Source organism: Lipophrys pholis, assembly GCF_963383615.2.
Source record: "Lipophrys pholis genome assembly, chromosome: 5".
NCBI lineage: Eukaryota > Metazoa > Chordata > Actinopteri > Blenniiformes > Blenniidae > Lipophrys > Lipophrys pholis.
In genome coordinates, this window is record NC_137628.1 from 1,668,798 (window position 1) to 1,693,503 (window position 24,706).

The 24,706-nt window shown below is 45.5% G+C and overlaps 1 protein-coding gene across 6 annotated transcripts in view; it reads right to left on the reverse strand.

Moving 5' to 3' along the window:
- Nucleotides 1-24,390, reverse strand: part of LOC308110032 (endonuclease V-like) — an 80,410-nt gene extending 56,020 nt beyond the window's left edge. For 2 of the 6 annotated variants that reach the window (XM_080464041.1, XM_080464042.1), the window contains exons 1-7: nucleotides 24,161-24,378; nucleotides 22,525-22,696; nucleotides 20,542-20,676; nucleotides 18,439-18,478; nucleotides 17,960-18,072; nucleotides 8,598-8,711; nucleotides 8,360-8,488 (exon numbers count right to left, since the gene is read on the reverse strand). In XM_080464041.1, the coding sequence (XP_080320167.1) occupies nucleotides 8,360-8,488; nucleotides 8,598-8,711; nucleotides 17,960-18,072; nucleotides 18,439-18,478; nucleotides 20,542-20,676; nucleotides 22,525-22,696; nucleotides 24,161-24,207 (750 nt within the window). In that variant the 5' untranslated portion in view covers nucleotides 24,208-24,378. Of the gene's footprint in view, nucleotides 1-8,359; nucleotides 8,489-8,597; nucleotides 8,712-17,959; nucleotides 18,073-18,438; nucleotides 18,479-20,541; nucleotides 20,677-22,524; nucleotides 22,697-24,160 lie in introns of all 6 variants that reach the window. The other 4 variants (XM_080464045.1, XM_080464046.1, XM_080464043.1 and 1 more) reach the window with 3 other exon arrangements.
- Nucleotides 24,391-24,706: the final 316 nt, after the last annotated feature.

Consider the following 24,706-nt stretch of genomic DNA (forward strand, 5'->3'; position numbering starts at 1 on the left):
CTTTGCTTTAAAGATTAAATATGTCGCGTGTGACTCCACTTTCTGTTTTCCGTGAATTCAGATGAAGCAGATGAGGCAAACAGCCTAATCAGCACTTAGAACTCCAGTCCTTGTAATTCGCTGCCAAATTAAAGACACAGATGGTTGAAAATTGGAAGAGGAAAACCGAGGCAAACAAAATGCAGGAGAGGGCTGACTGCAGCGTGAGGAGAATGGAAGAGATCGAACCAACAGTCACCAGATGAAACCTGCAGCAGGTTCAGGAGGCTTTGCTTCCTCGCATCTCAGAGGTCCAGAGGACAAACTGTCCGTTACATTCACTGTAGACTTGCATGTTGAGCTGTTCACATTTTTTTCTACAGATATGAAGAGGAGGAAGGAGGATGTTACCGGTATGAAGGTTTCACTCATTATCCTTGTTGTGTAAACAAGATTAAGATTAAGGCCCTTAATCCACGTAATGTGCAAAGCTTAAAGTTAAAAAAGAGAAGAAATCCTGAAAGTTTAATCCACTTTCAAACAGCAGGTGGCGCCACGGCAGCACGTTCAGAAGTCAGCGACACCGCGGTCGAGTGTGTTGTTAGTTTGTTGTTTGACTTCTTAGTTAACAGAGAAATGATAAAGAGGCTTCGATGTCACACTAAGCTGATCGTGATCTTTAGAGTCTGCAGATTTTCTACAGGTATGAAGAACAGAGACATAAGCTGTTGCCATGGTAACCTGGTTCCTGTGATGTTCACAACCCCCCCCCCCCCCACCACCACCATCGTACCGGGAGCAGGAAGTGTGCTTTTCAACTCCACTGATTTCAACTCAAACACTGGAGGAAACAACCCAACTCCCACAAGTCACACCCCAGTTCTAGGAGGTGGATAAAACTGTATGTGTGAGACTGATGTGTCTTTTCAGGCTCTGGTCCGACCCGAGTCCGCTCCGCTGCCGTTCACAGCTTTGATCATCTGAAGCACAAATGTTGAAAATTTCATCGTCAAACTTCAAACGACTGGACTGTTACGTAACTCCGCCAGTGTTGATATCTCAGTAGCCTGACTGTGCTTTTACCCGGCCGGGGGGGGGGTGGGGGTGGGGGGGTGGGGGGCTCACTGCTCCACGCCCCCCGACAGAGTGCCGTCCACTTGGTGCTCTCTGGCCACAGCTGGATCGATGAGCAGAGAGAGGGCAGAACGAATCAGACGCAGGAGACGAAGAAAAACAGAGGTTGCAGTGATTGAATGGAGGAAGGTGAGAGTCCCTCTTCATCCCACCCGCTGAAACACACCACACTTTGATGAAATAATCAAACACACACACACACACACACACACACACACACACACACACACACACACACACACACACACACACACACACACACACACACACACACACACACACACACACACACACACACACACACACACTGGAGGAGATGATTTAACCACGGCTGCTGCAGCTCCCCTGGTAGAAAACTGAGTTTGAAGTGTGTGTGTGTGTGTGTGTGTGTGTGTGTGTGTGTGTGTGTGTGTGTGTGTGTGTGTGTGTGTGTGTGTGTGTGTGTGTGTGTGTGTGTGTTTGAAAACATGACGAAGAGCAGAAGCACAGCACAGCCTAGTGGTAGAAACACTCAGAAGAGCCCGGGGAAGGAAGGATAGGAAGAGGAGGAGGAAGAGGAGGAGGAGGAGGAAGAGGAGGAGGAAGAGGAGGAGGAGGAGGAAGAGGAGGAGGAGGAGGATCACTTCAGTTCAGCCTCTTTTTTTCTCAAATCAGTCTTTTACGTGTTTAGAAATAAAACATTTAACAATTCTAATCCAAGCTGTTGTTAAAACTATTACGACTCACTTGGCGCCGTCATAACAGATATCAACTTCCTGTCCCACTGACGCTGTCAGGAGTCCCAGCATGCACTGGGGCAGCAGGCAGGGTGCAGTATACATGGACAATGTGGGAGACGGGACAATAAAAACCATTTATGCTGCTTTTAATCGCCACTGACGGGCAACAGTTCAGTTTATTAGAAAAACTGTCAGACTCTGGCTGCACAGAATCAACAAAAACAAAACAGACGTCAAGTCGAGGTTCTAGAAACTTTATGACGTCGTCACTAAAGTAAACTTCACTGCGCTCCATGGAGGCGGTGCTAAAGCTGTGGGTGGAGGTTCCAGACCCGCCACATGTCCAAAATTACAACAGCACAGGTAAAACAAAATGAGAATAACGTGTCATTTACATGACAACGATTTGAAAAAGATGTCCTTCTCCATGGAAATAGCAGAAACACCGAGAACGATGTAGTTTTCATGTTGGGCCACTAGTTGGTGCTGTTGCTGGTTTTAGCAAGGAAACCAGACACACATGCTGCCGAGAAAAATCCGCTATAGACTTCTAACAACGGGAGAACTTGGACATTCTATTGGACAGATGACAGATTGAATAGAATAACTTTATTTGTCATTAAATGTCTCATAAAATAACATTTCTATTACTGTTATTATTGTATATCTACTGAGCACGTGCAGAGGAACTATTTGCTACAGCCATGGTGACCAGGAACGTTTTTCACTGTCAGCAAAGAGACGAAGTCTGGGTGTTTCCAGAAAGTATTGTTTTCACCGGCTCACACAGAAATGAGTGTTTTCAAGAAGTTCCACCTTGGGGTTGTGTTTTCAGAGACTCGCAGCTCTGTTGGCGTGTAAACAGAGTCCCAGGACACAACAGAAGTTTTGTCTTTTCACTTGAAAAAGGAGGAAACAACCTGAAGAAGAAACTATTACCGGTCATCTACGGCAGTGATTGGCAACGTTTTTTGAGCCGCGGCACATTGTTTACATTTACAAAATCCTGGGGCACACCACCAACCAAAATGACACTCTAACACAGTACATATAATACATATAGTTAATAATATAGTTTCTAAATGTATTTATACTCACTTAGTGTGAAACCTGGGCCTGTTTCGATGAACACAAAATGGATATCCCGGCAGGAATGGTAGAGAGACACAAGAAGCTCTTCCTCAACAGCTCTCAGTCTCTCTCTGTTTTTAGTTTTTATCGCAGTCAAGCTTGAGAAGCTCAGCTCACATAGATATGTGGTTGAAAACGGCAGCAATGTCAAAATAGCTTTGTTGGCCAGAACGGGGAACTCCTTGGCAACAGATAACCAAAAACTGTCCAAGGGAAGATCAGCAAAGTTTAGCTTTAAACCACCATCTTGTTTCAGTTCAATGAGTTCCTCCTGCTCCTTTAAAGTCAGGTCCTGTCCAGCAACGGGTGCTGAGCTGTACGGGTCCCTAACCCAGTCAACGGGTCCCTAACCCAGTCAACGGGTCCCTAACCCAGTCAAGGCATTCTGTGAAGGCTGAAGAGAAATAAAATGACAACTTCTCCTCAGGAGTTTTCAAATGTGTGCCAATCACCTGGCACATTGCAGCAGTGTTGCCATCATGCAGTTTCTCGGTGAGTGGGAACATCTCCAGGTTGCCAGAGCTGCACATGTTGTTGCCAGAGCTGCACATGTTGTTGCCAGAGCTGCACATGTTGTTGCCAGAGCTGCACATGTTGTTGCCAGAGCTGCACATGTTGTTGCCAGAGCTGCACCTTTAAACAGAACCCATTCATTTTATCAGTGCTTGAAAGCAGGTTTTCATTTCGGCCTTGCATCCGTGTGTTCAGTTCATTCAGATGATGAAATATATCAGCCAGGTATGCCAGCTTTGCACACCACTCATTACTTGCAAGCAGCTTTGAGTAATCAGACCTCTCATTTGTCAGAAATACTTTAAGTTCCTCTCGCAGCTCGTGCACACGGGCCATCACTTTGCCGAATGACAGCCACCGGACCTCCGTGTGGAGCAGTAAGACTTTATGTTCCGCTCCCATTTCCTCACACAAAGACGCAAATAAGCGACATTTCAAAGGTCGCGTCTTCACAAAGTTCACTACATCATCCAACACAGGAGCTAGAGCTGCTGGTAAGGTCTTTGCAACGAGGGCCTCACGGTGCAAAACACAGTGCGTAACCATCACATCTGGGTTTCTTTCTTTGACTCTACTTACGGAGCCTTTGAAGCGCCCGACCGTGGCTGCGGCTCCATCAGTGCAGACTCCTGTGCAGTTCTCCCACGTAAGCCCGCTTTTGTCAAGATATTCCGACGTGACCCGGAATATTTCCTCTCCTCATGATTTTTCTGGCAGTGCCTTGCAAAATAGGAAGTTTTCTCTAATGGCTTCTCCATCCACAAAACGCACGTTGGCCAAGAGCTGACAATGTCCACTAATATCCGTCGACTCATCAAGTTGCAAAGAAAATTTCTTACTGACGCGCATCTTTTCCAAAACAACAGTTTCGATGTCCGCAGACATGCCATCAATACGTCTGGCAATTGTGTTATCTGAGAGAGGCACTTTAGCTCTCTCTTTGGCCGCGTCAGGGCCGAGCATCTCATTTACAATGGCTTTACAAGCTGGCAGGATTAATGTTTCTGCCACAGTGGGGGGACTTTTTTGATTTAGCTATGAGTTCAGCAACAAGGCAGCTAGCTTTGAGGGCTCTCTCGTTTACCTTTGTGGTTTTTCTCAGAAAAGTTGCCTGTTTCTCGTTGTTTGTACGTAAGCGTACAAACTAGTCCATCGGCTTGTTTTGAACGGAAGGTTTGTTTCGTTTGGAGATGGCGTTTCAGCTTGCTTGGCACCATGGCGCTATTGGATAGCTTCTCACCACACACCAAGCACAGCGGAGTCGGTGCTGTCGCATCCCCGGTGAAAGTAAATCCAAATGAAAGATAGCTTTCGCTGTATTGCTTCGAGCTCACCGTCTTGTCTTTTTTCTTTTGTCGACCACTCATACTAGGGCCTTCATCTGGGTCAGAATTTTGTCCAGGACCCAGTTCATTTGCATTTTCCCTTCTCCATCACTGTCACTTTCTCGCCTCGTCTTGCTGTGATCCCAAACTGTCACTGTCACTGTCACGTGTCGCGCAGCGCTAACTCTATTGTCTTTACAGGCATGTATCGCCCTCTGCTGCCACCCACTGAAATAGAAGAGTATTACATTATCTGCCACACTTTATTACAGCACAGACACCCGACAATGGTTAATTAGGTGATATTAGATAATTTCCCACGGCACACCTGACGATCTCTCACGGCACACTAGTGTGCCACGGCACACTGGTTGAAAATCACTGATCTACGGTCATAAATAATCATCAGAACTAATATTAATCTACTTTTTCTTTGTACATTTTACAAATGTGTGTGTAATTATGTGTATGTATACATGTGTGTACAACATATATATATATAACTCTACAACTGTAAAGGATTGTATAGGGATATAAACTATATACACATCTAAAACATCAATACTTACATTATGGAAGTAGTCTGAAGTTAAAAAGGGGCAGGAATTTAAAATATGTGGATACTGCTTACTTCTCTTTCTAACAGGTTACACAACGAAGTAAAGTTTTCTTTCCCTCTTCAGTTTTATAAACACATCATATGAAATATTTTATGATCATCTTTTTTTATTGTTTCCTTATAACAAAAACGTTCCATTGTATCCTTTGTTTTCAATAAGTATAATTTTGTTAGAAGACATGTAAGTGTCGGTTTTCATAGTGTAAATCTCACCAGTACTATAAAATCCCACACAAACTACGGTTAAGCTCATATCCAGCGTCAGTTTAATGAACATCATATTTTAAGATATTTACATATCTGCACATTTTAAATGCAGTTCATGTATTATATAACCACATCCCTCCAGCTATACACTGAATATAAACTCATTCACAACACAATGATTTATCACGTCTGGACGTCAGAAGCTTATTTGATTCCACCTCTTCTACTGTAACTCAGTTACTATTCAAATGAGAGCCTTACTCATTATCGTTGTTCGGTTTAAGGTTACTGGAAGAAATTCAGTCTTTAAAATCATTTGACTGATCGACGAGTGCATATGTGTTTTATTGCAGTCCCATAACGCAGTGCTTTGGACATACGATAATGTAGTTGTTGTTGTTTTCTGCAGTACCAACACCATTTATGATGGATACAAGATGATGAAGCGTTCTTACGTCTTCCTCTTTCTCTTGGCTCACATGCATCGGCTGTGATGAATCTATATTGATTATATATGTTTGTATTGTGATATATTGTGCAGTCCTCGTGTCACCCTCAGTGGCTCAGATGTTACATGTAAGCATCGCCGGATGTTCCGCTGCCGTGTGGAGACGCTGCGCCGCGATCGGAAGAACAAAGCTCGTGTTTGTGAAACGGCGTCCTGCTGTGAAGGAGGCGTGATGCTGCGGTTCTCTCCCAGCAGCAGGACCCGAGAGGCCGTCAAAACGGAGAGAACAATGTATGCAGCCAAATTAAAGATCCTCCAAACGTGGAGGTCTTTTTTTTTTTTTTAAATCTGCACCAACTGTTCAAACGGCGTCAGACCAGAACACGATGCTGCTGTCAAAGTCACACGGAGGCATTTTCTCAACACAGACGGATATTTATTTCATAAGCTGCTGTGTCTTGCAGTGAAGCAGTTGGGATTATTTCATTGTTCCGGGGAGTTTTTTTTCTTTTTACCTTGCTGGAGTTTTGTCAAAAAGCTATGAAAGGTGTTTCTGAATGACTAAGACTTGAAAAGAGCTTGAAAGGACCGAAGTTTCCTCCTGCTGCAGGAGCTGCTTGTTGTGATCTGATACACCACAAGACAGTCGTACAAACGGGGAACCACAAAGGCACTCTGGGTTTTTATAAAAAAAAATATATGTAAAACAAAAACAAACAATAGAAATTCTAAAATCCTTTAAATGACTAATAAATTAAAAAAAAAAGTGTTATATGAGATCAAACACGGTTAAATACATTTTGATACTCAACGAAAGAATAAATAGAGTTTCCCTGAAACAAGGTGGATTGACCCAACGTGCTGCAAGACATAACCTGTCAATCACTGTCGCCGTGACAACTCAACCTTCAGTGCAGCAGTGAATAGAATAGACTAGAATAGACTAGACTAGACTAGACTAGACTAGAATAGAATAGAATAGACTAGACTAGAATAGAACAGCTTCGTTGCCATTATATGCCTCTTCAGGAGTTGCTCCCGATTAGCATCAATAAAAAAAGTAGACATATTTTACACATGAAATAAATGTATACATATAAAGTGAAAAAGACAGAAGCAAGACCAAAGACAGACGGTAGAATTCAGACTGTGATGTTAAGAAGATGTTTTAAAGGAGCTGCAGCCCGCTGAGGTCTGTGGGTTTAAACGTGGGGAGGAAGGAATCACTAATATCTTCATCATCCTCAGTGAAGTTTCTCACTGAAACACGGTGAAGACGGCGGGACACGTTACGTCGATGTGCTCAAGTCCTTATCTTATAACTACGTTAATTATTTCTCTTTGGAGCGGTTACTGCCGGATTTAACTGACAGAGAAAGAAAAATGTTGAGAAAGAAGAACCGACACTGCAGATTTCAAGTTCAGAGTGAGAAGCTAAACTCGTGAGGGAGAAAATAAACTGTTACTGTGAAGAAGGAAACTAAGAAAGCTGATTGTGGATTAAACACTGGGGTACAAATTCACAGAAGGTTCTGGAACAGCGGCTGGGCCTGGATTATCAACATCTTGACCTGGATTATCAACATCTGGACTTGAACCATCAACATCGGCACCTATATTTTCAACATCTGGACCTAAACCATCAACATCTGGGCCTGGATTATCAACATCTGGACCTGAACCATCCACATCTGGACCTGAACCATCCACATCTGGGCCTGGATGCTCAACATCTGGACCCGAACCATCAACATCTGGACCTATAATATCAACATCTGGACCTGAACCATCAACATCTGGACCTGAACCATCCACATCTGGGCCTGGATTATCAACATCTGGACCTGGATTATCAACATCTGGACCTGAACCATCAACATCTGGACCTGAACCATCCACATCTGGACCTGAACCATCCACATCTGGGCCTGGATGCTCAACATCTGGACCTGAACCATCAACATCTGGACCTGAACCATCAACATCTGGGCCTGGATTATCAACATCTGGACCTGAACCATCAACATCTGGACCTATAATATCAACATCTGGACCTGAACCATCAACATCTGGGCCTGGATGATCAACATCTGGACCTGGATTATCAACATCTGGACCTGAACCATCAACATCTGGGCTTGGATCATCAACATCTTGACCTGGAGTGTGTGTGTGTGTGTGTGTGTGTGTGTGTGTGTGTGTGTGTGTGTGTGTGTGTGTGTGTGTGTGTGTGTGTGTGTGTGTGTGTGTGTGTGTGTGTGTGTGTGTGTGTGTGTGTGTGTACCTGTCTGATGGGCTCGGGGACTCGGTAGCGGCAGCAGGAGTGTGTGAGGCGGACGGCCGTGTCCAGGCTGATCTTATGACCCACAGACACGTAAACCGGCTTCCAGCTTTTGTCTGAACTTCTCAACGCCTGAAAGAGAAAAATGAGATTTTCAACCTCCGGCTGTCTGTTGTCATCCAGATGAAAACTGCTGTAGCGGCCGACTTTCAGCTGGTGGGGTCGACGGGAAGCAAACAACCGTTTGATGAAAGTGTTTGTTGGCGTTTTGCGTCCTCTGCCGTACCTTCCCCAGCACTTTGCCCGAGGCGGCCGTGAGCGGGAAGCTGTCTCCTCCTCTCTGCAGAGCGGCGATCTGCAGGAAACACAAACAATCAAAGACGTACAGCACGCCAAAACTAACAACAACAAACACAGACACACTGTTAACCTCCTCCTCTGGCTCTCTGACCTCCGCGTGGCTCAAGCTTTCATGTCTGTCAGGCTGCAAAGCGCTCAAACAGGAGACCACCTGCTGAGTTAGGAGTGAGAACACAGAGCTGCTCACTGTCCAAATGAAGAAAGACTGAAAAGTTTCACTGCAGCACAGAAAAAGACAAAGTTTCTGGAGAAATGCTTTAAAGCAGAAAGGAGCAGGAGAATCAAGTCAGTTTGATGGATTATTTATCAATATTTGAAGCTTAGAATGAAGCCTGTTGACTCACACTGTATACTATTGGTCATTTCCATTTTAAAATCCATCAAGTTTTACAATGACTAAGGATTAATAAATATTAAGTTCAAATGGGATTAATTGTCTTTTCTGTGAAAAGTTCCCACACACCTGTAGATTATAATCAATGAATTTTATAAGAATATTAAACTTTGTATTAACCACAAATGTATTAATTCCTCCTAGAGGTGTTGGATGTTCCAATCGGGGATTATTATTCCCACCGCAAGTTCCACCAAACTGGCCTTGAAGTCGGGTTGTTGCAGGCCATGCTGATGTATATAATAATAATCAACCTAGATCCAATCATCAAACTGCAAAAAAGAGCTATTAGGATAATAAATGAAGTTGGATATCGTGATTCCACAAATCAGCTGTTTATAAGATCACATACAATAAAATTTATGGACATTGTATATTCAAAAACATTAGAAATTAAGTTTAGAGTGGTAAATAAGACAATTCCAGGTTGTATTCAAAAATTGTTTAAACTAAGGCAGGGGATTTATAACCTAAGGGGTTTGCTAATGTTTGACACTCACAAAGTAAGAACTAATATCAGGTACAGATGTGTGTCAGTTTTGGGTGTAAAATTATGGAATGGACTTAATGATGAAATAAAGATGTGTAATTCTATGTATGTTTTCAAGAAGACTTTAAAGTCTAAAATTATCAAAGGTTACAATGAAATTAGATTTTTCAGTAGTAATGGGGTATTAGTGATGTTTTATTGTGAATTATTCAGTTAATCCTATGATGGTACAGGATAGGCACAAATAAGCCTTGAGGCTTCAGCCTATTCCTTTTTCGGTTGCTGTCTGTTTATTTTGTAAAAACATGATTTTTGTTTTGTTTTTATTTTTTATTTTTAACCGAAATAAAGCATTCATTCATTCATTCATTCATTCATTCATTCATGTTTTGGTTTGATGCTTAAATGGAAACAAGGTGCAAAACCTATTATTTCTGTTTTGAATTAAATTTGTGCCGAGTTAAAGAAAAAAAAAACAATTGTTGGAAAATCCCGAAGATACCGAAGTGAGCAGCCGGTGGATTAGACCAGATTGATCAGATCATCAGACACCGTTAAAACCAAGCAGACTGAGAAGAACAGAGGGAAGAAGGGACGTTGTGAACGTTTCCTTGGACTCGGTGGAATACAGGAGCGTGGATTGTTTTCAGTCCTCCCCCGGGGGACCGGGGGCTCGTGGTTTGTTTGAGTCACTCTTCTGAGAAGACAATAAACTCTAATGCGTCCAATCCCGCTCTCGGGCATCCGGAGTGGATTACTTCTCAACTACTTGATAGTGAAGTTGGGCGACTGTCGTCGATCATCTGGCTTTAATCTGGCATCCGGTCCAACAGCCCGTCCTCAGTTCTGCTTTACAGGAAGACCTTCAGCTACAACTTCAGGAAAAGTCAACCGTTTCTAACAGAAAACCTGATTCATGATACAAAGAAAAGCCAGAAACTTTCTTCCCTGCATCACTGAGACGGTTTCGTCACTGATCAGGACAACGAGCAGGAAAACTAAAAACATGTCGGAGCTCTTGACATGAAGAGATGCTGGTTCGTCTGGAGCTCCTGAAGACAATGACAAGAATGAAAACTGCTCCGGGTGGTGGATCAGGTTTCACTCGGATCAGCTGGGACACCGATGGCACCAAGGTGCATTGTGGGAAAAAGATGAGCCGGTGGCGCAGTGTGACGCTTTGGTGGGTCCCGTCATCCAAGAGTAATTCAGACTGAACTGACTTTAGACCACAAACACATCCAATTGTAGTTAAATACTTTAAACATTGTCCCCAGAAACATTCTGTGTATCCGGTTCCACCCGAAGGCTTCGATCCAATCAGAAGATGGGAAGCAGCTGAAGTTTGTAATCTGGAGGAAATTATTTCACTCCTGGAAACTTGTATTCAGGCTCAAACTCCCACTAATGTCCTGAAGCTTTCAAATCTTCAGATCAGTTAAAAGGAAGAAGATTTTGTGAAGTGACTGATGTGTCATCGTGTCAGAATGGCGGGATTAGCCTGGATTACAGCGGCTCTTGGTAAATGATGTCATATTAGCTTGAGTGTGGCTACGTCGGCCTGCTAGCAGCAGCAGGAGTTGACTTCAGTGTCCACGGCACCAGTAGAGCGCCGTTGTCTGTTTTCTAACTTACTTTGTTGTTTAGATGAAAACAGTGAGTGTTGTTTAAAAACTAATCTACAAGCAATCCTGCCAGGCGGGGTTCTGATTACTGTCGCTCCAAGTATTCAGTAGTTTCTCAATCTGATGTGTGGGATGTGCTTCAGGGATCCTAAAACTGCAGAGGTCTTGTGCAGGTCGGGCGGAGTGTCCGTGACGACGGTGAGTCAGCAGAGAGCCAGGCGGGTGGTCACAATGCTGTTTAGAATGGACGTCAAAAAAAAAGCCCAAAATAAAGAGTTCATTTTTTTGATGAGTCATCAAAGACTTTGAGGTGACAGGGGATTATTTTTTCAATGATCTCTGGTTTATTTCTTGGTGTGAACTAAAGTTTTTTTGCCCGGAGAGTCGAAGAGACGACACAAAGTCGTCGGAGCTGCGGTTGACAGGAGCGCTGCAGGTTATTGGCCGGGCGATGACGGGAGTTTAGCCCCGGTGATGGATGGAGTGTCTCCTCGACTATGACTGATTACAACAAGCAGCCAGCGGGGGGGTGGGGGGCGCTCTGATCGGTGTGTGTGTGTGTGTGTGTGTGTGTGTGTGTATCTGCTCTTCTGATGCCAGAGTCGGACTGGAGCCAGAACAGCAGAAGTCAGAACCGCGGCGCAGGTCATCAATAAAGCAGTTTGAGTAGAAGCCAGATGATCAGCGAGGCGGAAGACGACGAAGAGACACAGAAGAGGAGAGGAAGAGATGAATCGGGGGAGGAGGATTGAGGAGGGACGAGAAGCGGTGGAGGCAAACACAGACATGGACACCGGATTAATATCGGGAGGAGAAAAGAAACGAGGTTTTATCACTTTCAGTCTTTCAGAAAAACACTTTCAGCCAGAAAGTCGGAGAAAAGCTGTTACATTCAGGGATGTTTGACCTCCGCCTGAAAACGTCGACCCGGTAAAGTGCTGGATGAAGGTTCCGTCAACCTGAAGCCTTTAAAAAGCTCTGCTGACACTCGTCACGTCAACAAATGAGCTCAAAACACAAAAACGGCAGATCTGGTCTGGAACGATGCCAAGTTAATAACACCCTGGAGTGTGTGTGTGTGTGTGTGTGTGTGTGTGTGTGTGTGTGTGTGTGTGTGTGTGTGTGTGTGTGTGTGGCGCCACATGACATCGACCACCGAGTGAAAAGAAGAATAGTGAGAATAGTGTCACAAAAAAGCAGGAAATGCTGGTTTTTGCCCGATCATCCACGCGGTGCGGCATGACAACAGGTTTTCTTTCTTTAAAAACGGGTTCCAGAGTGGAGAAAGCGGAAAACGCCGCCTCGGCGCCGACGTGTGGACCGACAAGACACACGTCAGCTGAAAACAATGACGTCATCGCCCCGCCTCTCGACCCGACAACCCAACGTCCCTGAAACAACAACAACATGGCGGACGGCCTGCTCCAGGTCGAGCTGCACAAGCTGCTGGTGCTCGTCGCTTTTATGAGGCCACACGTTGGATTTGTCTGTCTCATGGCGGACGAGCAGGACTCATGTGTGTCTCTGTGTCTTCCTCTCCGGTGTCGGAGCCCTGGTATATGCACTACATCGTTTTGAGTCATTTTCATTGTGCCGGGTGGACAGAAGCTTTCTTTAAGAACGGCGGGGAGAAAGGAGACGGCGTCTCTGTTTACGAAACGCGTCACACATTCTGCCACCCGAAGCTTTTCAGAAGACGTTTCCTACAAACTGCTGATTTTCTCCTGAAATAAGAGCAGATGACTGAACAAAGGCTGAGCAGGTGTCCGGTCGTCTCTGTTCTCGTTTCGCTCTGGATAAAGGCTGAATGTGAGACGATTCCTATGAGAGGATTATTAGACTCGGAGGCGTGCGGACTGGAGGTCATCCAGCACAACACCGCTGCAGGAAGTGACCGAACGATATTATCAGTGATAATAAAGGATTTGATGTGAGTAACCCGAGTGATCCATGAAGAAACGCTGTGCATGTCGGTATGTACGTGAACCTTTCACCTGGTGTGTGAAGGATATAGTTTCACCTGAGGTTGTTCCAGAAGCTTCACACCTTGTCTCTACAGGTTTACACAGAAAAGTGCTGCAAATGTCAGAAAGTTCTCCAACCCGTGGAGACACTCCCCCCCCCCCCCCCCGAGTGTAAATTGGTTTTAGAAACTCTGTTAGCTGGCGACGTCACTGGAAGTTTGATATCTAATAGAGTAAAGCAGAGAATCGCTCCCCAAGTGACGGCGCGCGAGCGCAACCAGTACCGGCTAATCTCGTTTCTCAGAAGATAATTTTCCTTGACTATGGCGGGGAGTCTGATTTGGCTGGAGCTTCGTGGATTACTTCAAAGCTAATTTTCCCAGCGAGCCCGTAAGCACCTGGAGAACAGTTAGAGGGAACCGCTGAGAGCAGGGTGCAGAGTGCGGTCCAGACGGTTTAATGTTTCAAACACAGCAGCTCATCCAAAGATTGAAGCATGAGCGCGCCGCGCTACCTGGTACCGATCGTGAACGGGCCTCTGGAGCTTGAACACGGATTTCGCGGGTGGAGACGGCGACGTGTCCTCGAGGGCGACCGCGACGCGAGCAGAGATCGAATTTCTCGCTGCAGCTCATTTTTTCCTGACGCCAGAGCCACTGAGGCTAATTGAGGGAGATGGATGGACTCCTGCACAGAATTGAGTTACGGTGTTGGGTGACTACATTAAGACCGCGGAGGTTGTAAGCAGATGACGAACCGCCCGCTAATCGCGTTAGCAGCATGTTTGCAGGAGCCGTCGCTCCACTCGGGCTCTTTGGGAAACTTTGGAGGTTTTTAATGACTCTCATCTTTCAGGCTGCGGCAAAATAACAGTCATAATCACCGATGACTCAGTTCGACCCCGAGTAACCATGACAACGGTGGACTTGGAGCAGCTTCTGGTCGGGCCGAAAGCGGCTCAGCAAAGAGTCGGAACCAGCCGGGACGATGTCCCCGAAATGTTTCACGTTCACACAGAAACGGCAGAAACACGGAAAAGCGATGTAGTTAGCATGCCAGGCCATGAGGGGGCGCTGTTGATTGTTTGTATAATGAAACCACGGAGAACAAGACGCTATAAATATAAACACAATGGAGAGGAGCCGACATTCGTGTGGACTTATGACGAATTGGCTGCTGGAGGAGAATCTCAACTATAAAACTACCAACATCACCAATAAAACTAGAAATCAGGCTGGGAGTCACGCCACTACGGAGACCGCCATGTTTGTTACTCGCACATGAGCAGAAGAACTATTTACCACGGCGGAGGTGCACATGCGCCAAATACAAGTGAACCGAAAACCTGCATTGGTTTCACCCTCCACCTCCGACCACTTTAGAAAAGAACATTTGTGTCCAGCTTCCTGTCGAGGCTCCAGCCGGCTGTTCCTCAGCTGCATGTTTGACTTGAAATAGTTTCTGTTCTCCGCTCAGGTCATCGAGCTTCAGGCGGAAACAAGCCAACATTTGCATAATAATGAAATCCGCGTTTCTCCGTCCCACCGGAACACTTCGACCAATCGCTGTTTGTTCCACCTTGATTTGTATTCCAAAAGGCACATTAGCATTAGCAACACGAGCGGACTGCACGCTCACACACACAAACACACACACACACACACACACTGCACATACAAACACACACTGCACCCCCCCCCCCCCCCCCCCCCCCCACACACACACACACACACACACACACACTGCACATACAAACACACACTGCACCCACACATACACACACACACTGCACCCACACACACACACACACACACACACACACTGCACATACAAACACACACTGCACCCCCCCCCCCCACACACACACACACACACACACTGCACATACACACACACACTGCACCCACACCCACACACACTGCACATACAAACACACACTGCACCCACACATACACACACACACTGCACCCACACACACACACACTGCACATACAAACACACAGTGCACCCCCCCCCCCCCACACACACACACACACACACACACACTGCACATACAAACACACACTGCACCCACACACACACACACACACACACACACTGCACATACAAACACACACTGCACCCACACACACACACACACACACTGCACATACAAACACACACTGCACCCACACACACACACACACACACACACACTGCACATACAAACACACACTGCACCCACACACACACACACACACACTGCACATAAACACACACTGCACCCACACATATACACACACACTGCACCCACACCCACACACACACTGCACGCTCAAACACACACTGCACCCACACACACACACACACACACACACACACACTGCACCCACACACACACACACACACACTGCACGCTCAAACACACACTGCACCCACACATACACACACACACACCACACACACACACACACACACACACTGCACCCACACACACACTGCACGCTCAAACACAAACACTACACCCACACAAACACACTTTAACACACAAACTGCACACATTAAAATACACTGCATGCACAAACAAACAAACACACAAACACACACTGAATGCACAAAAACACACTGCACGCTCAAACACACAATGAACATACACAGACACACACAAACACGCTAAAACACACACTGCACATGTACACTAAAACACAAACACTACACCCACACAAACACGCCTAAACACACAAACACACACTGCACACATTAAAATACACTGTATGCTCAAACATGCAGTGAGAAGCGATGGAGGACGTGACGCCGTCCTCTCAGTTTCTCTTTGACATTGATTTGTTTTTATAAACACGAGAATGAAACAAAAGAGAAACGTGATCAAGTGTGAACAAATAAATATTTCATCTACAGCCGGAAGAGGAAGAGGAAGAAGAGGAAGAGGAAGAGGAAGAGGAAGAGGAAGAGGAAGAGGAAGAAGAAGAAGAAGAAGAAGAAGAAGAAGAAGAAGAAGAAGAAGAAGAAGAAGAAGAAGAAGAAGAAGAAGAAGAAGAAGAAGAAGAAGAAGAAGAAGAAGAAGAAGAAGAAGAAGAAGAAGAAGAAGAAGAAGAAGAAGAAGAAGAAGAAGAAGAAGAAGAAGAAGAAGAAGAAGAAGAAGAAGAAGAAGAAGAAGAAGAAGAAGAAGAAGAAGAAGAAGAAGAAGAAGAAGAAGAAGAAGAAGAAGAAGAAGAAGAAGAAGAAGAAGAAGAAGAAGAAGAAGAAGAAGAAGAAGAAGAAGAAGAAGAAGAAGAAGAAGAAGAAGAAGAAGAAGAAGAAGAAGAAGAAGAAGAGGAAGAAGAAGAAGTCAAATGTTTTAAACGGCAATCGTCCAACAAACCCAAGCAGTGGAACTGAAGGAAAGTGTCAGTGACATTTGTTATCCTGCCAAATGATCCACTCAGGACCAACCTGCCAAACTTGTGGGATTATTTAGAGATTACCACAGATTATTGATGAAGCTGCGAGACACTGGAGTCACTTTGGCTCCTAATCACTCTTAAACCAATAAATCGCTACTGTAACTCAACGACTTGCGGAAGTGAAGCACAAGTAATTGATCAGTGATTGTATTAATTGATGGACTGGAACTCCCCCGCTGTGTGTGTGTGTGTGTGTGTGTGTGTGTGTGTGTGTGTGTGTGTGTGTGTGTGTGTGTGTGTGTGTGTGTGTGTGTGTGTGTGTGTGAACGGGTGAATGTGATTAATGGTGCAAAGAGTTTAGGGGCTGTTCAATCAGTGGAAAGAAGCCTAAGAAAAGTCAGAGCCATTCAACATTTGGTATTTTATAAATGTGTGATTGGACACTCGGTAGAACACAGACCTTCACCAAGGTCACATCTGTCACCATGGAAACCAGTAGATTGCGAGGTTATTTGATCCACCACACCACTGCATCCATCAGTTGTCATGGTCGTTTGAATTACTTCATGTTATCAATGTTTCACTCAGATGTACACACATTTTACAATTCTCATGTGACCCCCCCGTCAAACAGCTAAACCAAACAAACAAACAAACAGACAAACAAACAAACACATAAATAAATAAATAAATACATACATACATACACACAAATAAATAAATAAATAAATAAATAAATAAATAAATAAATAAATAAATAAATAAAAAACAATAAATTTATTTATTTATTTATGTGTTTGTTTGGATGGTTGGTTGGTTTATTGATAAATAAATTAATAAATTAAATTTTTTTAAACATTATTAATTAATACATTAATTAATAAATAAATGCCCTCGGACAAAAACATTGTTTTCACTCCAACTATTGTGGGTGAAGGCAAAAATTCATGATTTAATTGATACGGTTAAGCTAAATAATTTGTTGTTATTAGTTATAAATGTTTGAAAATGTTTGCTGAAGTTCTCAGCGAGTAAATCAAGTGACAGTTCGCCTTTAAGCTCAATTAAAAATAAGGCAAACAGACAAGATAATATACTGAAGTGATTTTAAAAACCTGCTCTGGAACAGAACCAGTCCACCTTTGTTCTACTGCGGGTTTTATTAGAGGTTAAAACTTTCCTTTGCTCCAAATTGGCAGTGAAAGGTGTTTATTCCAAACAGGAAGTAGATGTTTCATCGATCAGGCGAGTCAGATTCTCCTGTGTTCCAACAGTTCGGACTAACGGGGGAGCGCTGCTCGTCAGTAACGTGTCAGGAAGTACCTTATTTTGTACGACTGTATGTTTAATCGCTTTGATTTGTCTATGATGAACCTGCAGTAATGACCTGTGATTGGTGCTCGCCGCTCTTCTGCACGCCGTCCACGTGCAGCAGGTTTTTGGCCACGCCCACACAGGGAAGGCCGGACAGCACGCCGAGGTGACACGCCAGGCCGAACTCTGCAAACACACAACAAAACCATCGCGTCGACAGGAAGCGACGCGATGGAGACAAACCGGATCAGAACTGAACCCCGTGAGATGAATTCAGCATAATTCGTCTGAACGTGACGAACGAGCTGAAGGAAATCTTCAAACCAAGAAATCCAACCGCCAAGATCCAATTCAAACAATTTGATGTCTGAGATTTTTGAGGCGGGTTAAAGAGACTGGTGATCACACGAGGGTTGAAGCAGGAGAGATAAACATCTCGTCAATACAACCGCCGCGGCTCCACCCTCTCCACTACAAACATCAAGAGATTCAATCAAACCACCACCGATGCTGAACGGACGCAAACTACAGGAAGCAAGTTTTTAAGCTCACCTCGGTAGTGAAAGAGACCGTTTCCATCCACAAACACCACCTGAAACACACACACACACACACACACACACACACACACACACACACACACACACACACACACTCAATAATCGGCTTCTACTAGATATGTGTGTAAAATCTTAAAATCTTATTTTGAGGCAGTTTTTTATCGTTTACTTCTGATATTTTCAAGTTAAAAGAGTCGATCAGACAAACTGAGGTAAAGAGCAGCAGAAAAGAAAATATTTCAAAGTAATACTTCTGTCATTAAATGGGTTTAATCATTTAAGGGTTAAATCAAAGTCTTTTCTCTGAACAAACTGGGCTCAGTGAAAATGTTTTTCAACCTTCAGTAAATATGAGTAACATTTTGCAGAAAGAAGAATTATTTCATTTTATCTGCCAAGTTTCACAAGTTTTCATGAGACAGTCAAACATTTTCACGTCACTTCTCTTCCTCTTTGTTTGTTTTGGAGACGAGACGACGTCGTCGTCCTCCAGGCAGAATTCATCAATAACTAGAAGCGCGGCGCCCTTTAGAAACACTTAGTAGGGGATGAAATGTCTGCAGCCGCTTGTAAACAGTTGACCCGAGCTGTTTCACACAGAGTCCCGAGCGTCGGGACCTGGGAGTCGGTCTGACTTGAAGGATTTCTGCCGAGTCGTGAATCCCGGAGCCATAAGGTTCCGACGTGAAGCAGAAGTCGCCTGGAAACTCGGCGCCTCAGAGCTGCAGATGAACGTGACTGCAGCCGAATGTCAGTGGAAGCCAATCCTCGCGCGTGTGCACGTGGGCGTGCACGTGCCATCGGCGAGCTGCAGTGGGAGGAAGCGGAGGCGGTGTGTGTGTGTGTGGGCGAGGGCGAGGGCGAGGGCGAAGGAAAGGAGCTGCAGTTTGTTTGTTTAATTATTGAGCGTCGACTGAAGCGAGTTTCACCCGTTTGGAAGAAGCTTCGCGACGCCGGAGACGAAAGATCGTCTCTCGTTTCACGTCTGCGGGAAGTCGAACGCGAGTCTTTTTCTTTTCCTGGTGATTTTTTGTGCGTTTGACAGCGTCCGTGTCGCTGAAGCCCCCGTCGCCACGACGACGTGTCCAGTGAAAATGTCGTTTTTGGGTTTTTGTTTCAGAAAAGTTCAACGTTTGCACGGCAACATTTTGAAAAAACGATGTCTGTTTCCATGGAAACGGACATTCCTCGCTCACGTTGGACGCTTGACGAGAAGGTTTTGTTTTTTGGCGGCGTGTATTCACTGGCTCGTACGAGTTTTACTAACTTTTCACAAAAACTACTCACCCGAATTCTATAACATTTTAAGCGCTGATTTGTCATCATCCAAGGACCAATCGATTACATTTTGGGACGTTAACGGCGAATTGTTTCCGATTAAATCCCCCAAGAACTGCGAAGAAAATCTCCCACACAAAGTAGATGAGAGAGGCACCTCATGGAGGAGATTGAAGGAGATCAGTGTCTGTTGCCATGGAGACGCTCCCTGCTCAGAGTTTCACAGTGATGGCGCTACCTGACCTGCCGATCGAGCGTCGACGTGAGCTAACAGCTAACATGCTCACGATGCTAACTCGGTTCCGCAAACAAATGTGGCGTTGGTGAGGGGTCTGCGCTCTACCGAGTGTAGCTCTAGTTTGTAGAGTCCATATCGTAGCATGGTTGGTGATGTCGCTGACGCTGCAAACAAAACTGACTTGAACCAAACTGACGCATCGTCTCTGCATGCTGACGTGAGCTTTGCCAAACGGAGCCGACGCCTGGCGAGCTCACAGTGGCGCCCGCGGGCGATCGGTCTGATCTGATTTCCGCCCTCGTGCTGCGCCTGTGAAGAGGCGCCCCCTGGCTGCGACGTTGATGAGCTCCCCGTGGCTCGATGTGGGCGGAGTCCAGAGGGAGCTGGCCAAAAGAAAAGGACCCTGGAGTGCCGAACTTTCTCCTTGTTCTCATGGAGCAACGTACCGGCCTTTAGTTTCTCCCCGTTTCACTCTCCGGACCATAAACGCCTCAAACGTTTGACTCCGCCCACATTCCTAAACGGTTGGCTCCGCTCCGCAGTCAGGGGTTCTGAGAGGAAGTGAAACGAGGCGCAGACCTGCGGCAGGAGGTCCGGCCGGTTCTTCTCCAGCCGCTGCAGAGCTTCCAGGAGGAAGGGCGTTTCCCTGAAGGCCAGGAAGCCGGCGATGTAGGGAGCCGTCAGGGTCACCATCCGACAGTCCTCGTACAGCAGCTGCAGGAAGAGACGGACTGTAACGTCGGATCGCACTCAGCTCGACACGCTGAACCGAGTCGGCCAACCCGACAGCTCAAACACCGACGCTTCAGGAGCCTCGGGGATTCAACGGCACAAAGATGGGAAGTTTTCTAACTCAAAGTAGTTCTACTGCAGTGTGTGTGTGTGTGTGTGTGTGTGTGTGTGTGTGTGTGTGTGTGTGTGTGTGTGTGTGTGTGTGCGGGCAGGTAGATTTATCTCCCCCCGACGACCTGCTGAGTTTCCCATGACGCATCACGGCGAGGGAACACGCGGTCCACTGATCTCAGGATGGAGTGAAGCTCGGACCAGACCGAGTCTCTCCAGGGGACAAAGAGACGGAGCCGTGATCAACTCCCGACAATAACGACAACTCCAGTAGTTCAGCTGCTTTCAATCATCAGCGCAAGTTTTTAGAATCTATTAAAAAAAAAAAAAAAAAACCTGGGTCGGTGATTTGAAAACAGGTGAAAGCCTCTTGTGATCGACTCCAGATTGAACCCAAACAACATTTCAAGATTTCATGGAGGTAAAAGAAGGAAACGTTCAGTCAACGTTCTCTGTTCAGCTTCAGCATGTTGTTGTTGTTGTTTATGTCCAATTAAAAGATGAAATCTGCCTTCATGAAATTTACAAATCAATCACTTATTCATTCATTTATGCACAACTACGAATATAATGAACTGGAAACTATAAGCTTAGTAAAGCGCAGCCCTTCTCCAGACAATCTGCGTGTGTTTTTGTTTATTACTTCAACTTTGTGGGACTGTGGCGGTAGAATTCAAACCCTGTGACAGGTGAAAATATTAAACACCATATTTGGTAACATCTAAAAAAGAAACGCCGAGCTGCGATCGATAACGTTTCCTTTGGAATATCAGAGTTTCTGAAACGAGACAGAAAGTGATCAGAGATGAACATCGAAGGGTTAATGTCACTTCAGTAATCTATTACATGTGGAACCAGGTGGAACCTGCTCGTTCAGACTTTGTGTTCAAGTCTTCAGATTGACTTTTAAAGGTTCGGGTCGTATTTCACCTGCACGTCGTTCACAACCTCCAAAGGTCCAGGAAACACTGCGGCCAGTTTACTACAAAGTTTACTACAAAGTTTACTACAAAGTTTACTACAAAGTTTACTACAAACTACAAAGTGTTTCTCTAGTAAAAGTTTCTGTTTTGGAAAAAACGTCACAGTCTGGAGGCGAAGAGCTGCTGTACCAAGTTCTCACCACCAGAGGACAGCAGAGAGGAGAGGGAGGAGGGAAGAGCGAGCACAAACACACACACACACACACACACACACACACACACACACACACACACACACACACACACACACACACACACACACACACACACTAATCTGCTTCGACTAGATATGTTTAAAATCTTAAAATCTTCCAGGTGGGGGTAGTTACCTCCAGGTTGTGGTAGCTGAGGTTGTTTACCTCTAGGTGGGGGTAGTTACCTCCAGGTTGTGGTAGCTGAGGTTGTTTACCTCTAGGTGGGGGTAGTTACCTCCCGGTGGGGGTAGTTACCTCCAGGTTGGGATAGATGAGGTTGTTTACCTCTGACAGGGGTAGTTACCTCCAGGTGGGGGTAATTACCTCCAGGTTGGGATAGATGAGGTTGTTTACCTCCAGGTGGGAGTAATTACCTCCAGGTTGGGATAGATGAGGTTGTTTACCTCCGACAGGGGTAGTTACCTCCAGGTGGGGGTAATTACCTCCAGGTTGGGATAGCTGAGGTTGTTTACCTCCAGGTGGGAGTAATTACCTCCAGGTTGGGATAGAGGAGGTTGTTTACCTCCGACAGGGGTAGTTACCTCCAGGTGGGGGTAGCTGAGCACCACCAGCTGAGCGCAGGCGTTCACTTCGTCCCCCTTGATGAAGGAGAGGTCGACCCCCCCGACTCTCTGCAGCCCCGAGAAGTCCGGACTCTTCTGCCAGGCCTCAGTGTCCTCCAGCACCAGGAGCTGTCGCAGTCTGGACTGCTCACTGACACACACACACACACACACACACACACACACACACACACACACACACACACACACACACACACACACACACACACACACACACACACACACACACACACACACACACACACACACACACACACACACACATTTTATTTCTGGTTCCTGGTTAAAAAATCATATATTTCATTAAAGCTGCGTGCGACCTGGTAACATGAACAAATCTGACACCAAAGTGATTTAAATAGATCCAGAGGCCCTTCTGGCCCCTCTGGATCTATACTGCAGTCGAAGCGTTGCGTTGCGGCTCCTCTTGACTCTTCCGGTCTCTGTTGCCTCTGGGAAGAGGAGCTGTTCTGCTTCGAAGTTCATCAGAACGTATTTGAGGTCAAGCATGAGCCAGGAGAGGCTCGCAGGACGAGCACTGATTTCCACAGAGACGTCCGGAGGTCCTCAGATATGGAAGATATTGTGGCTGCATTTGCAGAAGCCAAACCGCGAGCAGCAGTTTTAAGAAAAACAATTGCAGTACAAGTGGCGTGTGGCTATAAGACCAAGGTGTCACACTTCTTACTTTCCACTTCAATTCCTTGTTTTTTTGCTTGGTTGCACTTTTATCATACTTAAAATGTTGCACATTTCAGTTGTGTTAGTTTTTTTTGGCATTTATAGATTTATATTCATTCAGTGTAGATGGTAATGTTATTTATTTTACATGTTAATTATTAAAGTATTTCTTTACTGATCCTTCGTGCTGGACTTCATTCATCATCATTCTGGAGCCGGGAGGCCCCATATAGTCTGGAAACGCCTCTGAATACACCTTAAAGGCCGTTTTAAGGCCGTTTTATGGTTGACGTTGACGCAAGGGTGTGACGTGCGGAACTTTTAACGTGCACAATCGGCACGCGTGTGCCATTTATACTACACGCGGCTCCCGCCTCCAACCTGCAGGGGGGCAGTGCAGCGCTGTCGTGCCAGGATCTGCACGGAATCCCGCGTCTGTTCCGTTTTTTGCACGGTGACACCTGCTGCTCAGCTTCTATAAAGAGTGAAAGTCAGCCACGCTTGTGTTCGAACAACCGTCTAACTGACCACAAAACCGAAGTAATTTGTGAATCAAAAAAAAAAAAACTTTCACGATGACCGATTTACAATGTTATCTTTATTTTGAAAATTATGGGTGTCAATGGTAACATGAATGCTCTGTAAGCTTCGTCTTGTAATGGTGTCATTTACACGTAAAGCAGAACAAACTACTGTCACACTTAAGGAGTAGTTGATGGTGTGGACGCCATGAAAACAGACGAATGACGTCATAAACAACGCAGGTACTGCAGATTCTGGCAGCTGTTAATGGCACGACAACGCAAACACACTTCTCCCGCAGTGGTGTGTGTGTGTGTGTGTGTGTGTGTGTGTGTGTGTGTGTGTGTGTGTGTGTGTGTGTGTGTGTGTGTGTGTGTGTGTGTGTGCTGACCTCTCCCACCGTGTGACCAGCTCCTCTCCAGTGGGAGCAGCGTTCATGTTTCACGGTCTGCGGAGGCTCCGCCGCTCTGAACGGGGTGGAGGAGGTGGAGGAGGTGGAGGATAGAAGATCCTGCTGGATGAAAAAACTGTAAAAAACACTTTAAAAATCCTGAAGAGCCGCTGACAGGTACCACGTGACGCACACTGCTTCCGTATATAAGTCACGTCACCGGGAGGGGCGGGGTCACCTGGTGACGTGTACACACTGCCCTCTAGTGGACGATCACAGCCTGTACGATCCTCATGTTTACCTTTTTAATTCCGGACTCAACATCCGTTCTATCAAAATGCAAAAGTAGATTTGGGTTCGTGATTTCTCTACTTATTCTGGTTCCCTGACACAAATAAAATTTAATAACACTAAAACAATCTGTCGGTGTGCAGAAGGTGGATGGATGAACATTCATTTCACTGGATCAGTATCTTTAATTCTCCAGTGAGGGCAGGACAATGACCAGATTCCTTTCTCTAAAGAACAATGCAGGAGCTGATTTAT